The 15788-nt window shown below is 38.9% G+C and overlaps 2 protein-coding genes and 1 long non-coding RNA gene across 10 annotated transcripts in view; 1 reads left to right on the top strand and 2 right to left on the bottom strand.

Annotated features, from left to right (window-relative positions):
* The first annotated feature begins 307 nt into the window (after positions 1-307).
* LOC116688448 (poly(rC)-binding protein 2) lies at positions 308-12863 on the top strand. Of its 7 annotated transcripts, none has more exons than XM_032514489.1 (14): positions 308-488; positions 1337-1372; positions 1894-2016; positions 4045-4068; positions 4168-4200; positions 4360-4476; positions 4579-4710; positions 4881-5009; positions 5710-5784; positions 6346-6387; positions 7468-7540; positions 8277-8329; positions 8581-8750; positions 9784-10738. In XM_032514489.1, the coding sequence occupies exons 2-14, from the start codon at positions 1361-1363 to the stop codon at positions 10208-10210; spliced, it is 1410 nt and encodes a 469-aa protein (XP_032370380.1). In that variant the 5' UTR covers positions 308-488; positions 1337-1360; the 3' UTR covers positions 10211-10738. The 7 variants fall into 7 exon arrangements, with proteins under 7 accessions (XP_032370380.1, XP_032370379.1, XP_032370381.1 ...); XM_032514488.1 differs by having other exon boundaries at positions 7441-7540; XM_032514494.1 differs by lacking the exon at positions 9784-10738 and adding an exon at positions 11587-12863 and having other exon boundaries at positions 310-488.
* LOC116688453 (uncharacterized) lies at positions 6808-7060 on the bottom strand. Its single transcript, XR_004331778.1, has 2 exons — positions 6936-7060; positions 6808-6900 (listed from the first exon to the last, which is right to left on the bottom strand). It is a non-coding gene; the product is annotated as an uncharacterized LOC116688453 (long non-coding RNA).
* A 50-nt stretch (positions 12864-12913) lies between the features above and the next one.
* The window catches only part of LOC116688446 (mitogen-activated protein kinase kinase kinase 12), a 30062-nt gene continuing 27187 nt past the window's right edge, over positions 12914-15788 (bottom strand). For both annotated transcript variants that reach the window (XM_032514485.1, XM_032514484.1), the window contains exons 13-14: positions 15301-15601; positions 12914-15149 (exon numbers count right to left, since the gene is read on the bottom strand). In XM_032514485.1, the coding sequence (XP_032370376.1) occupies positions 15063-15149; positions 15301-15601 (388 nt within the window). In that variant the 3' untranslated portion in view covers positions 12914-15062. The remainder of the gene's footprint in view (positions 15150-15300; positions 15602-15788) is intronic.

Here is a 15788-nt window from a genome sequence, read left to right as displayed (position 1 = left end):
TCATTGAAGTTTTTAAATATGAACACATTAGAAGCATTGGTAAAGCATACACATGTTTGAAAATGTATGTTTAAATACATGTATACCGCTTACCATCGGTTATTTAAACGACACTTATTGTTTTTACGTTTTAAACCAACGCAACAATGTTTCTATTGTGCGCAATAACTTTTTTTTTTCATATCCCTTAATTTAACTGCCATATTATAGCATAATGTACAAATATGCTAACATAACTTTTTTTTTTAATATACGTGATTTTGAGGTGCCTTGGGAACGGATGGGGGTTTCTGGTTGGGTGAAAGGGGAAAGTTCAGGGGTTATATGTGTTGTCTTTGTGTAAAGGAGTGGAGCTCGATCTCACATCACTCTTCCCTCTTCCCCGAGTCCTTTCTAAACTCCCCCGGGTTTCTACCCTCCCGAACCTCTCCCCTTCTACCCTTACAACCCCAACCCTCCCCCCGGTCAGATACCAGCACACGAATCAGGTGAGATTTATTCTGATGTTTGTGTTATTATATTTGTTGTTACAATTAGAAGTAGCGGAAAGAAATCGCGCCCAGCCAACAGCTAGCGGCTGCTTGAACCAGCATGCTAACAGGCCGCATGATGATGAACACGCAGTCTCCGTACAGAATGATTCGGCTAGCTAGCTAACCACGGAGAAGTTTGATTTTAATGTTGTTGTTGTCTTTTTAAAAACCGCTGTCTGCTGTTTAGCGCCTGTACTTAGTCCAAAAAACGCATAACTACAATTCCACGAAGGCTGTCGATATTTTGCCAGCCATTAATAAATTTGACTAATTAAGCTAGCTAACTAGCTATCTTTGCTAGGTAGCTAACACACGCATGCTCCATTCATTTTCCCAGCACGGTGAGCAACCAACATGCTAAATGGCTAACCGACGTACAAAAAGCGTTAATAGTAATGGACTTACTTTTAACTGAACAACACACGCGAAGTATGCATTTAAATCTCTGCTTTTCATACTGACAAGTATGTGAATGTATTTTAAGAAATATACGAAACTGTAGGAGAGTAATTATCAGCACAATTTGTTGACAAACTTGAATCACATAACGTTGCAACCCATATATTTATCGGTTAGCATGAAGATGGATTCCATGCTAATGTACTTGTTTGAAATCAGATAACTTAGGCCGAGCAGTAATCAGATGTTTAAAAATAAATGCTCCAAACTAACAGCGTGTAGTTGGCACAGTGAAAGTGAGTCCTAAGCTATTTCCTATTATTTATCGTAGTACGCATCAGTTTTCATAAATCCTAACGTTAGCATGAGCTGTGACACAGATTTATCATATTCTCTTTGAATAGGTTCATTAAGAAGAAATTTGTCTAATGGAAAACCAGGTATAATCATCCTATATTTGCAAATTTTGTCATTCAATATTGCACATTTAGCCAACGTTTGTTAATGTTACAATGTATAGTTTTGTATAACTGGATGTTTTAATATGACACAATTCATAATGTAATTGCTTAGCAAGCTGTGTAAAGGCCCTTACATACATTATGCTGAAATTTAAATCTATGGCCACGTATAGTAACGTAATACCTGATGCTGAGAACAAACCTTTCTCTAGTGATAGCTTATAGCTTATTATTATATATTGGCCCTGCTACGATGTAATTAACGTTACCACTAAGAGCACTACATACTATAGAGAGATATTTTGTATTTACCACTTTGTTGACCACATGTAAGTCAGTGTTTACAGGCCACTTTATATAAGCTTTAGACATGGTGCACAACGTCTTAATGTTGTTTCCCCACTTCCATGTTTCATTTTTTCTTTACTGAGTTGCAAATCAGGTTTTCACATAATCTTCCTTGGTTTATAGTTGTTTTTTGTCTGCTATGTCCCATTTAGATCCATCTTGGTGACCAAATACCCCAGTTCTGTACTGACGCCCAGGTTGCAGTTATGGACTCCGGTGTGATTGAAGGAGGGCTCAATGTCACCCTTACCATTAGGTTGCTAATGCATGGCAAGGTGAGGTCCCCCATCAGCTGCTATTGGCACTTTAATAGTCAGTGACATTACATTTAATGAAATGAAGTTCCCCAGGGATGTATAAAGGACATGGACTTTGATGTGAATGGTAAGGGCATGTTCAGAAACAGTCTTACGATTCCGTCACAGCGGTTGTTTGCCACTTAAAGCTATAGTGCGTATTTTGTCACCCCCATGAGGAGTCCTAAGTAATGACAACAACACAGTAAATACGCATCACCCCTACCCCTCCGCCACGTAGATGCTTTTTTGAAGTTTTGTTTATCCATTCAAATCAAGGAGAATACAGAGGATCAACTCAGTTGACATTGGCTTGAATATAATGTACAATCATTAAAACAAAAAGATTCACACTATACCTTTTTTTTTTTTTTTTAAATAGCCCATTTGTGATGTCCCGTTGTGTTATTTAATCCCCAATGTAGCACAAGTAGACATTATATTTCACAATTGTTTTCCGTCAGATCGTTTTACAGAGCTCAACATTTCTGACTTGAAGCGGTTTCATTTCATGGAGAAAGAGATGGAGGGACTGTGCTTTGTTGTTACAGGAAACATTCACCTTTTACACAAACTCCTGAGAAGTTAGTGCTTGTGTTTGTTTTTTACCCTCAGTGTTTTAAAACTTTATTGTGGCAGCAACAGGGATGTTTACTGTTAACTGTACGGGACTATCACAGAGCCACATAATGGACTGCCAAGTCTCTTCGCCGGCTACAAGACTTAAATGTAGTCTAATCCCTATTTTACACCTGGGGCGCGCCTACTGAACGCGCTGTAGGCGCGCCCCCCTGTGAGCAATCGCTGCCATTCAAGTCAATGCTTGATAATCTACCAGCTGCGCCACGGCGCGTCCCTGAAGTGTTTGTGAAGCAATTCTCTCCTTGGCTAAAAAAATGCAGGTCTATTTTCATGCAAGCTCTCAACCAGCTGGGCAGAAAGTGAAACAGTTAGACTATCCAGTCAATTTACCAAAAGACACCAGAAAAGAGAAGGCATGGAGTTTAACTGTAGGAGTGCTTAGAGTGAAAGGTCAATACTAGCTAAATAAACATGTGAATGTACTTATATAGACAATAAAATATGCGAGTCGGGCAGCAAGACGCTCTGCTTCTGAGACGCTCGCAATGTGGTATGACACGCAGCGGAGGACTGAAAAAAGAGAATGCTGCACAGATGCCCAGTGGAGAATCAGAGTAAGGGTGTTAAACTGGTGACAAGATCCTGTAAAGAAAAGTGGAATACTGTTTTGGCAAGTTACTCTGTTTAAGCTGTTTGAAGAGACCATGTTTTCCTTGGTGTCAAAATGTGTTATTTTCCAAGTTGGACCCAAGTTGCTTATTATTAATGTTTCTCTTAGCCACGATTTAGTTATTTCAGAAATAAATGCCTAATTCACTGAAAAACAAAAACTGCTTGTGGTAGAGAGCTGGGGAATCCGTGATGGATCAGGACGTTTTATTGTTTACAATGCTGACAGTTACACCTGTTCTTCTTGTTGTTAAGCCAAATAGCTTGCAGTGTATTTATGTTTTTCATTGCCTGATAAACTAGGCAAGCTGTAGCTAAAGAGGTTAGACCAGTTCAGCTCTGGTAGTAAACACTTACAACATTTACATGCACATATTCAGGTTTTTGCCCTAATTCCGAAGGAGATAATATTCAGACTAAGCTGATTTACATGGTTTATGAAAGTGACTATTCCCCTATATTGTTCCCATGCAAAAATATGATTTTTAAAAAAACTTTTCTTTTGGGCATGCATCTCTACCGCAGCTTTGCCAACTGTTAACTAGTTTGTTTGTGTACAACATAGCAACGCACAGAGCTGACTGTAAGGCCGTAAACTGCTACAAACAAAGTATGCCATTAACATGACCCATATCAAATTCATAATAAATAAAAGTAGAATAAAAGTGGAATATTAGTGTGCATTTAAACTTAATGAATGACGGGTGTAAAAAGATTTATCAGTCTAATAAAACATTGTTTCTCTACCTATTTTAGGAAGTTGGAAGTATTATTGGAAAGGTAAGCTGCTGTTTAATATAACAGAAATTTGTATTGTCTATTGTTGTTTTGAAAATCTGTTTTAAGTGATAATGTGTCTGACTGATTTTCTGCTAATAGAAAGGTGAATCTGTGAAGAAGATGAGAGAAGAGGTGAGTTTTTTCTTTCTTTCCTCTAGTAACCGCAAAGTACAGCAGGCTATAATGTCTTAAGTACTAAGAGCCCACAGCTGGCAGATGCTTTTGTTTTTACTATGGGAACTCATCCAAATTTCCTCCTTTTTTAATTCCTTGCTTTTCTCTTGTCTGTAGAGCGGGGCTCGCATCAACATCTCTGAGGGCAATTGTCCTGAGAGGATCATTACTTTGGCAGGTCCAACCACCGCCATCTTTAAAGCATTTTCCATGATCATTGAAAAGCTGGAAGAGGTAGGGCACAATTTATGCTGACTAATGGATTTACTGGTCAGCAGCAGCCAGCCCAAACACAAACTAGATTAACCGTCTTTTTCATATTTTTTTTTTTCACAGGACATAAGCAGCTCAATGACAAACAGCACAGCTACCAGCAAGCCCCCAGTGACCCTACGCATTGTGGTGCCTGCCAGCCAGTGTGGCTCCCTCATCGGGAAAGGTGGCTGCAAGATCAAGGAAATTCGAGAGGTATGTATCAAGAACAGCATGTAATACCAAACCTATGAAACAAAACCATGCAAGCCCCGATCCCTCAGCATTAGCTGACTGTCAACTTTCTACCTGTGGAATAAAGTAAATCAAACACTGATACACAGCTGGTCTTCAATTGTCATCTTATTTCACTCTGTGTGTTCCAGTCAACTGGTGCTCAGGTACAAGTGGCAGGAGACATGCTCCCCAACTCCACAGAGCGAGCCATCACCATCGCTGGTACTCCCCAGTCGATAATTGAGTGTGTGAAGCAGATCTGTGTGGTCATGCTTGAGGTAAGCGGATTCATGAAAGCTATGAAGCAAATGAAGGGGTATCTGTTAACCTGTAAATAAATTATATCAAACAGTGGGATCTCTGGGTTTTGGATTCAGACCAGGGGTAGAAGCATAGACTGTGGGTATGTCCCAGGTTGTTAAATTACAGAGTAAAATGACCTGGAAGTAGTTAAGTGGCAGCCATGAAAAGAGCTGTTTGAATTGTCTAAGTGATTTATCTCCTTTAGCATAGGACTCACTGTACCATCCTTTACAATGCTGTCCCACAAGTCTTTGCAGCAACATCATTTAAAGTGAAACATCATCATTTGTCCATTTATAATCAGAGGTTATTAAGCTGCGCCGTAGTGCCGGCCGTAATCCTGTATGCACTGTGCGTACATTTTTTTTTTTTTTACTGTGAGACATCGCCACACATCTAATAATAATAATGTACTTTATGGTACTGTTTTGAGTGTTTAATAAATCCGCAACTTAACTCTTGACTCATGCAAATATGTGATAGTCCGTTATTGTGTATTTACCTCATATCATAAAGTCCTACTTTCATGTTGATACACTCGTTGGTAAAATATTGCTGGTACAAGCAGGAGTGTACTAAATTTGTAATTTAAAATCCTAATTCTTACACAAGTTTTAAATTTTGCGATAACATAGTAATGCAATTACACATTCACCTTCTTTGTCTCCTTTACAGTCTCCCCCTAAGGGGGTCACTATCCCCTACCGACCTAAGCCTTCAGGATCCCCCGTCATCTTTGCAGGTGGACAGGTACATACAACACACAATGACACCTTTTACATTCATGATGTTTTTTGGGGGGTTTATTGCTTCACTTTTCATTTTGTCATTGTCCGATGACCATAAAACATTTTCTCTGGAGGCAGTCAGTTATAGGGCCTTCTCTCTGGATGTTTCCCCAAATATTTTACTCTTTTGAGCATTAGATTTCTTAAGCATTAGGCCTATTTCCCACTGTTTCTGCTGCTGAATGACCTAACATTGCAATGTATTTAATCAGGCTAAATACCTTTCTTTTTTTTCATCTTTTATTCAGTACTTTTGAAAAGAAGAAAATTTCTCCGGTTTTCCTAAATTTCACTATAGTTTCTCTAAAGATTTCTCTTTTCCCAGAAATGTGGAGACTTTGGACAAGACATGTTGATTTTCTTGAATGATAATAGTTCAGAATAGAGTTTCATGTGGTGGGAGTTTTTACGGGAGATTTATATATTAGAGCGATAAAGAGAGAGAGAGAGAGAGAGCTGGAAGGGTAATGTGACCAAAATCAGATGTGCGGCCTGTGAAAGCTTTTGTTTTTATTTGTTTCAGGCGTATGCCGTACAAGGACAGCATGCAATTCCACAGCCAGATGTAAGTGCAGTAGACATTTCTATGATCACCCACTACTCCTACATATAATTACATCTGTCATGTAGCTAAACATGCCCCTAGTTTTATTTGTGACTTACTATTATCAGATTGTGTAACCATTTAGAGTATGGCACTGTTAGTACTTCTGTTTGTATAGTTCCTCAGTTGACTGGCGGTCGGTTGTTAATTAAAACTGATTTGTTTGTCCAGACTCTCCACTATTCCATGAATAATATCTGTTCCTGCTGCTCAGTCTTTTCTGTTTCTTTCCTTTTTTGTCTCGTTTTACGTGTCTCATTCATTAGTATGTCCCAGATAAATGTTATTTTATTCCCCCTCTTCATTAACCATTCAACCTTCATTATTACTTTGTGCTCTGCCCACTTGTCTTTCAACTAAATTAATCTTTCCCTCTTTCTCTAATGAGCTATAAATGTTCCATCAGGAGAATTGGATGTGATAGACTTTATATTATTAGTCTTACTTGCCACTGAATATTGGCAAAGAGTAAAGCTGTAATATAATATTATAAAGATATAATGTAAAACATGGTAACATTTACGTAGTTTAGTGGGATTATGTTTATGTATTTAGTATGCTACTGCTTATGGCAGTTTTTGTTTATTAAAACTCAAATCTGTTAAGACTGACACAGAAACCTTAAGTCCACCCTTCCAGCATTGTGGTGATTACTGGTGAAGTGTGATGCTAAGTTGAGATTGTCTCAGTTCATGTTTGGGTCTTGTATTGGTGATAATTAGGAAATCACCTGCATAATGAGAGCTCCCTCTTTTGTGTATTGAGACCTTTTCCTGACCCTGAAGACTGAGAAAGCATTACCAAGAGATGCAGCCTGCACTTTGGAGGAATACCTATGGGGTACCCCACATAGACAAGCCATAAAACTCAATGATTTTCAGACACCTGAGTTTTGTGAAAGGATAAGAGAGGTTATTTGTGTAGCTGTCTGTACTGACTGTGATTTGTTTCGTTCTGTTTTTTCTTTTTCTGTGTTTTCCATTTCTCTCCCTGTCTTCTCTCTCACTCTCACAGTCTTCCTCTGCTGCTATCTCTCCACAGCTCACCAAGCTTCACCAGCTGGCTATGCAGCAGAGCCCCTTCCCCATCGCACCAAGCAACCAGGGATTCACTGGTATGCAGCACAACAAGGCCCATAGACTTTTATACATTATGTTTTTAATTTGTCAGCCCCAAAAGTCAGAATTAGTTGGACACAAGCACTAAATCATATGATGTTTCGGTCCTCAAACGTATTTGAAGAAAACTCACTTCATGAAAAAACAACGTAATGATTCATGCATCATTTGTGAAGCCGCCTGATTGCCCAGAGAAAAAAATCTGTCCACTGGAAAACATTTTAATACAAAAATTAAATTTTTCATACTATCTTGGAGGGATTCAGCGTTGGATTTTGTAGTGTTGTATTATACTGCGTTGTGTAGGTGTTCCTAGTATTTGTCCACCTTCTTGACTTGTAATACATTATAATAAAATCCAGTACAAACACAAACTACACAAGGACAGATCTTAAGCTCTGAAAAAGTTGGAATTGATAAATATGGTATTAGTGCTGCGTTATTATGGAACCCAGGCAACTTCTAGGCAAGACCTTCAATGGCATTCACACACTGCTATTGACCAGGTAACAAAACGTAACCTGATTTGTTCAGGTCCTGCACCCTGACCAATTGGCAAACCTTAACCACTCGAGGTCAGTGCCTAACCCCAACCAATCAAGCTGCTCGTAAGGCGAGACTTGCCTTGAAGTTGTACGTGGTATCCATAATAACGCATCAGTGATTCTGAATTAGTTACTCATTTGATGTTCTGTCATCCAAGTTCTACACACTTTTCCACACATTTTTCAGGGATAGATGCCTCTGCTCAAACCAGTTCCCATGAGATGACCATTCCAAATGACGTAAGTGCTTCAATAAGTCATGTTAACCATGCTGAATTCTTGACTGGAATTAAATCCACAAAAAATAAAAGAAATGGTGCTTGACAACCTTTTTTTTTTTTTTTTTATATATATATATAATATATTATATATGATATAAAAAAAAAAGCTGTATTCAAGCTTAACTCCAAGTTGCTACCTTTACCAGAAACATGTCTTCATTGTGTTATTCAGCCTCATTATTCCCACTTTCATCCTCTTCCACACTACAGCTTATTGGGTGCATCATCGGCCGCCAGGGAGCCAAGATCAATGAGATCAGGCAAATGTCGGGCGCCCAGATCAAGATTGCGAATCCAGTGGATGGATCGACTGACCGCCAGGTCACCATCACAGGCTCACCCGCCAGCATCAGTCTGGCAGAGTACCTCATCAACGCCAGGTAAGAAAAAGTGATACAGTATATTATGTTAGCTACCAACACGTGATTTATTCAGTCATAGACCTTAAAAACCAACAACATTGCATTAGCTGGGTTACATTTAGTTTCACTAAAAGGCAAATTATTCGGGTCAGTTCAGGTTGTTTAAATTGTAGTCTATAATTTAAGTAACTACTTTAAGGAACTACTAGAGGGGCCGTTTTTGGCAGTTTGCAGATTATCTGTAGTGGCGTTTTATTATAACTGATAAAGTTAATAAATTAAGAAGTGCGGTACTTTTGGCTCCGCTACAGCTGTCTGTCCCTCTGCTTTAGTTTCAGTGACGTAATGTCTTTTACTGTGTATAATGTTATAGATATAAGTTTTTAATTCATTAAATAATTGCTTAAGGCATTAATGTAGTATGTAACATACCAAAATCTTATTTTTGACAAAGATTTTCATTTTTGCTGTAAATGCACATTTGCTCAGTTCCAAAACTCTGTTTACTGTTTCAGTAACTACTAATAATCGGTAAACCAGCATCCATCAATCCCAGAAACCTACAGTTTCTTTTTTTCTCAGATTTCTAGTAAGAATGAAATGCAAGAGTGCAAGAATAAAAAAGTTTATGCACCTAATAAATGCAAATTCATAACATTCCTACCTGCTGTATCGGTTTAGAAAAAAAAAATATTTTGGATTTGTGTTCAAACTCAAATGATTCAGTGGTATGGCGGTAATGGTATTCTCTAGCTACTGCTAATCATACTTTGTTGTTGCTAGCTCTCTCAGTCTACACTTGTGCCTTACCCCTTATTTTACCTTCACTTGGCTCCACATCACACCATCAGACTAGAGACTTTTTTTTTTTTGGATCGACACATTCATTTCTAATGAAGCTTTTTGTTTTGTGTTTTTGATCACATCCCTGAGTGGTCCGCCCCCCCTCCCTCACCCTTCTCCTACCACTACCCCCCACCCATTGCTCACAGCCTGCCCTGTGACCCATCCCGACTGTGTTGTCCCTCTCTCCTTGTTTCTCTTTCTACAGTGTAGAGTCCTCTAAACCTCCTCCCTCCTCCTCCTTGAACCCTGAACAGACCAGCCTGTGCCCTCCCTCCACCTCTACTACTACTACTACCACTACTACTACTACTACCACCACCTCCTCTGCTGTTATCTCTTCCTCCTCCTCTTCCTCCTGTGTGGTGCCCCCCTCAGCCTCCATTCCTCTGTCCTTGTTGGCTCCAGGGCCGCCTCCTTCCTCCTCTTCCTCCTCCTCTTCCTCCTCCACTGATTCCCCGCTCCCCAGCTCTCCTGCCTGTGTTTCAAGTCTCCTCAGTCTCAAGCCCCTCCCTCTCCTGGCCCTCCATGTTGTCAGTGGGCCCAGTAACCCCACACACCCAATATCCACTGAACCCAAAATCGCCCCAGAGCTGAGCTCCAAGTCTAAAAGGCGAAGGCTCTCCCCTTACTAACAAAGGAAACATAAGTCATCTACTACTAAAGTACTGACAATGCTCTGTTGTCTGTTCCTGCATTTGCTTTTAAATTAGGCTGTGCCACGCTTACCACAGAAAACAAATGCACACAAACAAGTGTTAAACAGCCAGACAGATGGTTGCTGCCATATTTATAAAATAGATATATGTAGCTTAATTTGGCCTGTGTCTTAAAGAAAAGACATGTCGAGTGTATGATATTTTTAAATGACGTTGAGCTTAGCATGGACAGTGCATTATTTTACTAAAGCATTTCTCTCTTTGTGTAATCTCTGCTCAGGTAGCGGCTCTCTGGAAGATGTCACATTGTATTAATGGGAATGGTTTTCTTGTAGTGCATTTTAAGTGACAATTGTTGGCTGTTGTAATGGAGAGAATATTCATCATGATTTTATTTTTGCTTATATAAGAAGCAATTGTAATTCCAAGTAAATCTGCCCTCAGGTATCAAAGGCATCAAACCACCTTTTTATTTAGATAATTTTGTGAAAACAATCTTAATTTTAAAGGAAAATTTCGACACTTTGGGAAATGCTGATTTGCTTTCTTGTTGCAAGTAAGACGAGCAGATGAATACCAGTGTAAAAAGAACACATCGCGGTATTAATGGGGTTTTATGATGATAACTGGGTAGCAGACTTTATTATTATTTTTTTTTTGCCTGGCAATCTCTGTGACGACAAGACTTCAGGAAGTCAAGGGCTAAGGGAGCTGTTAGCCTGGGGCTAAGAAAGCATTCACACTGCACATTCCAAGTGGGCTAACCCCGACTTTAGCCTGGGGCTCGCTGGACCTTAACACTTAATCCATGGCTAGTATAGGTGCAGTGTGAGACGTATATCCCTGGGCTTCCCTTGTGTCTGTGAAAAGGGACTAAATTAGCCCAGGGTCAACTCTTAAGGATAGCTGCAGTGTGAAAATCCTTTTCCTGCATGTGTTAGTTTGTGAGCTATGCTGTTAGTCAGATTTTGTTATCTTTAGACAAAATAAGGCTAGTTGTTTTCACCGGTTTCCATTTCTTTATGCTAAGCTGAGCTAACCAGCTGCTATCAGTCTTCTTTATTCTCTGCAAGAATGTCAATAAGCATGTTTCTCAAGATGTTGACACAGTTCCATTGGTCCACAACACCGTTTGAGATCTGTTTAGACTAGTAAGACTAGTAGCCAAACTGAACTTCTCTTTTATATATATCAGAGCATTCATTTCCTTTAAATAAATGTAATAATAAATCTCCTTATCTAGCATTGTATTTGAATAATGTAATATACAGTAACTTACATTTGTCTGTCTGATTGCATGCCTTATTCTCTCTCCCTCCCTGGTTTCCGGGTGTCTCTCTCTGTCTCTCCAGGCTCTCCTCTGAGGCCACAGGACTGGCAGCCAACTGATAAGACACTGCATCTGCACTAAATTACACTTTTATATCATCGGTCACCATAAAGCAGTCAATGCAACTATCCAACTTAAGAGTTTATATATTATGCTGCCTTTTCCTCATTTGAAATCATGTCAACTGCCACTGATTTGATCCTCTGAGTTCTTTATTTATTTCATTTGTTTTGGTTTTAGTCAAAAGAAGCAAACATTAGGTTTTTAATTCCCTTTTTTAAGTCCAGTTGGATGTTTTAATGATTTATTAGACTTTTTTTTTTTTCTTTTCTTTTTTAAATGGATCCCTTAGCTCTTTTCCCTTTTTCTTTCTTTGCCATCACAGAGGAGTAGAGTTGGAAAATCTGAATAGGCATATAGATTTAGTTGTGTACAGTCAGGTTTTTCTTTAAAATGGAAAAGACAAAGGAAAAATAAAGTATCAAATAAGAATAGAGTGACTGTTTTACTCAGTGTTTATATATACACGCTCCCTCCCCCCCTTTTTTTATTTTTATTATTTTTTACCCAATTCAGCAAAGTACGTCTGCCTATTTTATGTCCATACTCACTTGGTTTAAATATGCTCAGCATTCTCCCCCCTTGGGAATGCTTTCAATTTGAAGTGCATGTAACATGGATTACACTCGTCTCACTGAGAATACGTAGCTGTACAATGCACTGTCACTGATGATATTTGGTTATAAATACAACTGTTTTGACAATTGAATTCATCCAGATAATTTAATGTGTATTACTACACGCCACTTTTCCTATCCCCTACATGTCATTCCTGTTTTCCCCGCCCCTAGTCCGGAGATCTTGTGTTGATATTTTTCTGGGATGGGAGGTTTTTGGGGGATTTGGGCTTGGCTGTAGGGATTGGAAGCAGAGGGTTGTCCTCGCTTTTTTTGTAAAGACTGATATATACAAAAAAAAATGTTGGAATATTTGTTTTAAATGGAGGAAATATTTTTTTTTAAACTACCAAAGGGGTATTAACTCCTGGACACTGACTGACTGACCTGTCTATTAGATGTGATGAGGCTGAAATCATTGAAGCTCTGGAACTAGACTTAAAAAAAGGGTTGTAACACTAGTTTCCTGCTCTTTGCTTTGCTCAAGTCAGAAAATTATTTTATTTTTTATTTGCAGGAAAGAAAAACTTTTGTGCACGTTTTTTTGAGACTGTAGACCTGGGTGCCACAACATTGTATAAAAAAAATACAGAAATAAAGATGTGAAATGCTCAAACCACAACTTGTATTGGGAATTTTGTCACTGGCTGTAATAATAGTACACACAGTTGGGATTTTACAGATTTTATTTTAAATTGATTCTTAAATATATTTATTGTACAGTTACAATAATATAAAAAGCAAATGTTTTGGTTCATACAGGGTTGTTTCAATTGGCATCATGGGAAACACAAGAACCTCCACAATTGAGACACTAGAGGGCAGTAGTTTTGCTTTTTGGCAACACTTTATCCTTGGGGGCACAATTTGTTTAAAATGCTCTAGAAATCGAAAGTTTAAAATGTAACACCAGATAAAAAAAAAAAACAAGCTGCCATTTCTAGCTTATTGAGTGGGACCTACAAAGTCACACATTAATGGAACAGGATGCAATGTGCTGTTGTACAGTCAGATTGGACCACATGCATGTTAGAAGGCTTGTCAAGGGACACAAGTACATCTAAACCAGAGTTGTATGTATCATGCTGCCTGTTTTAAAAAGGAACTCTTGCACATCAGTGAAAAAAGTACTGTCTGAGGACAATGGCAGAGTGACCATTCCATACATCAATGAACCATATTATGGGCTTCTAAAGTGTCTACATCTCAACTAATATGCTGTAGTAGGAGGTAGTAGGTAAAAATGGCCAAATTATGAGCCCTAATTTCTATTTGCACACTGACTTTATGAGTGGACAAAAACAAGCTGAATTGAGGTCCACACGTTATTGTGTAAGTTAAAGGTCATTACTGTCATCTGCCACAGGTAAGCCTGTGCTTGCTTTGTGATTTACTTACTAAAACAATAATAGTCAACAGGGCATTTGACTAAATGAGCCACATTGCTAAGTTTACTAAATCATCTCTCTTATGTGCTGGTACACTGCAAACACTGGCCACAAGTAATTCCATAATTATTCTGAGATCTATTTTTGTATTTGTGTCCCTGTCATCCATATACCTTCTGTTATTAAATGTGCAGTCTTTCTTTTGTTGCATTTTTTTCTGTATGGATGGTTCTAATTAATTTTGACCAGAGTCACAAAGAGTGACAAATAGGCTATCCATACTTTATCACAAGCATGCTTTTATGATTCTATATACACCCCAAGATGTTCAGAAGGGGGTTTTAAAACTGGTATTGCGTTGTAATACAGTAAACACTGCAATACTAATAAAAAGCCCATCTGCCCTGAATGAACTCAGCTGTGGTTCGTTTGGCCTGTGACATAACAGGACATACTGTACCAGAGCAGACATATTGCTTTTTTTTTTTGTTCACTTGTCCCTCTTTTGTCTGTCTTTTGATGCTTAGACATTAACAGCAGCTACAATACATTCTACTACCATAAGCTTTTTGAGGTTCAAATAGAGTAGTGCCACCTAATAAGAAACATCAGCACTTTTAAATTATACAGTCTCAGATTTAAAAAATGTTTCCATTTTACATCATCACATATTTACATAGGTATTAAACACAGGAGTAGAAAATGGAAACAAAAGCCATGACACAAATATAAATAAAACATTTAAACAAATGAAAAATGTAAACATTGTTTTTTTTTACTGTAAAATAGCAATAAATTAGTCAGTGCATAACATTTTATGAGTAAACGCAATATAACCTGATTGTGAGGAAATCAGTACATTTTATAAATCAAGTGCAAGTAGTAACATCAGTGACTGCCCCATTGATGTTGACAATACAAACATTAAAATATAATTGTGCCCTGATAGGATCTTATGATCATGTCCTCATATGACATGATGTGAAATAACATGACACATTTTTTTGACGGAGATAAAAATACAAATCAACATGGAAGATGAAAAGAAAAATTAATGGACAGTCGTGTGGATGGCTTCTTTGACTGAGGCCTCTGTTGTTGAGGTGTTTTTGCAAAGCTGATCTTGGGTCAGTTGCTTTGGTGGCTGGTGCTGTGTCAGCTCAGCTGTGCCCCAATTCAGTCTCACATCACTGTTAGGCATTTTGTCTCAAATGAAATGGGATTTTCTGCCCCCCCCCCCAGGATATCAGGTTTTTGAGAACACTCACCAAGGGTTTGTTTTGTGTTCCTGCTTGTGATGAAGATGCGCCTTCATTTCCTGCCTTTGCAATGTCCCTGTTGCTTATGACGGTGTATTCAAAGGTCTGTTAGAGTTAAAGAGGCATTCACAGACCAGATCTGCAGGAGTTTGAGTGGGTTGATATGTCAGAGTTTCACCAGTTGGCCGGAGGTTGGCTGGGTTCCGCACTGCCTGAATGGTCCAGCTCTGCACTGTCACAGTCCGAGTCATCATACAGGCCCTGGTGTGAAGCAAAAACATGAATAATCGGAGTTAGAGCAGCAAGAGACTCTTTGATGTTGACTACAAATGCAGTTTCTGACCTATTGTCTGCCTCTATACTGTTTTATCTGTTTCATGCATTCTGCCTTCATTCACTCTCTGCAGCCTACCTCATAATTGTGATCATTACTAGCAAGCTGTGTCTTGACTTGGCGAAGAATAGCTTCCTTCTCAGACAGCCCGTCAGAACCCAGCTGGGTTGGCTCGGACGGGTCAGCGGGAATCTCAGAGCCCTGAGACAGCAGATCGTCGCTCTTGTCGTCCAGACGCTCGTCAGTGTTGGTGCTGACCACGTCTGGTGTGCCGCTGTGGGAGTGGTCGGTAGTGTTTCCCTCCTCGCCGTCCGAGACCGACAAGTTCTCTGAGCTGAAGGTGGACAGGGACTGGCACTTGCTCATGCTAACGGGACGCCTGAGTGGGAATACAATAAGAAATAATACATATATAGGAAGTCATTAACAGTAGAGCAATATGGTAGGTGAGATAACAGACCTACAGGCATATTTAAACCCAAAATTCTGTAGTATGAAAAATTAGACAATATTCATGTTAAAAAAAAAACAAGTGACACATTTGGCATTGCATTGTGAATATAAGG

This window comes from Etheostoma spectabile, chromosome 4 (assembly GCF_008692095.1).
Source record: "Etheostoma spectabile isolate EspeVRDwgs_2016 chromosome 4, UIUC_Espe_1.0, whole genome shotgun sequence".
In the NCBI taxonomy this organism is placed as follows: domain Eukaryota; kingdom Metazoa; phylum Chordata; class Actinopteri; order Perciformes; family Percidae; genus Etheostoma; species Etheostoma spectabile.
This window is presented reverse-complemented; position numbering and strand designations above follow the sequence as displayed.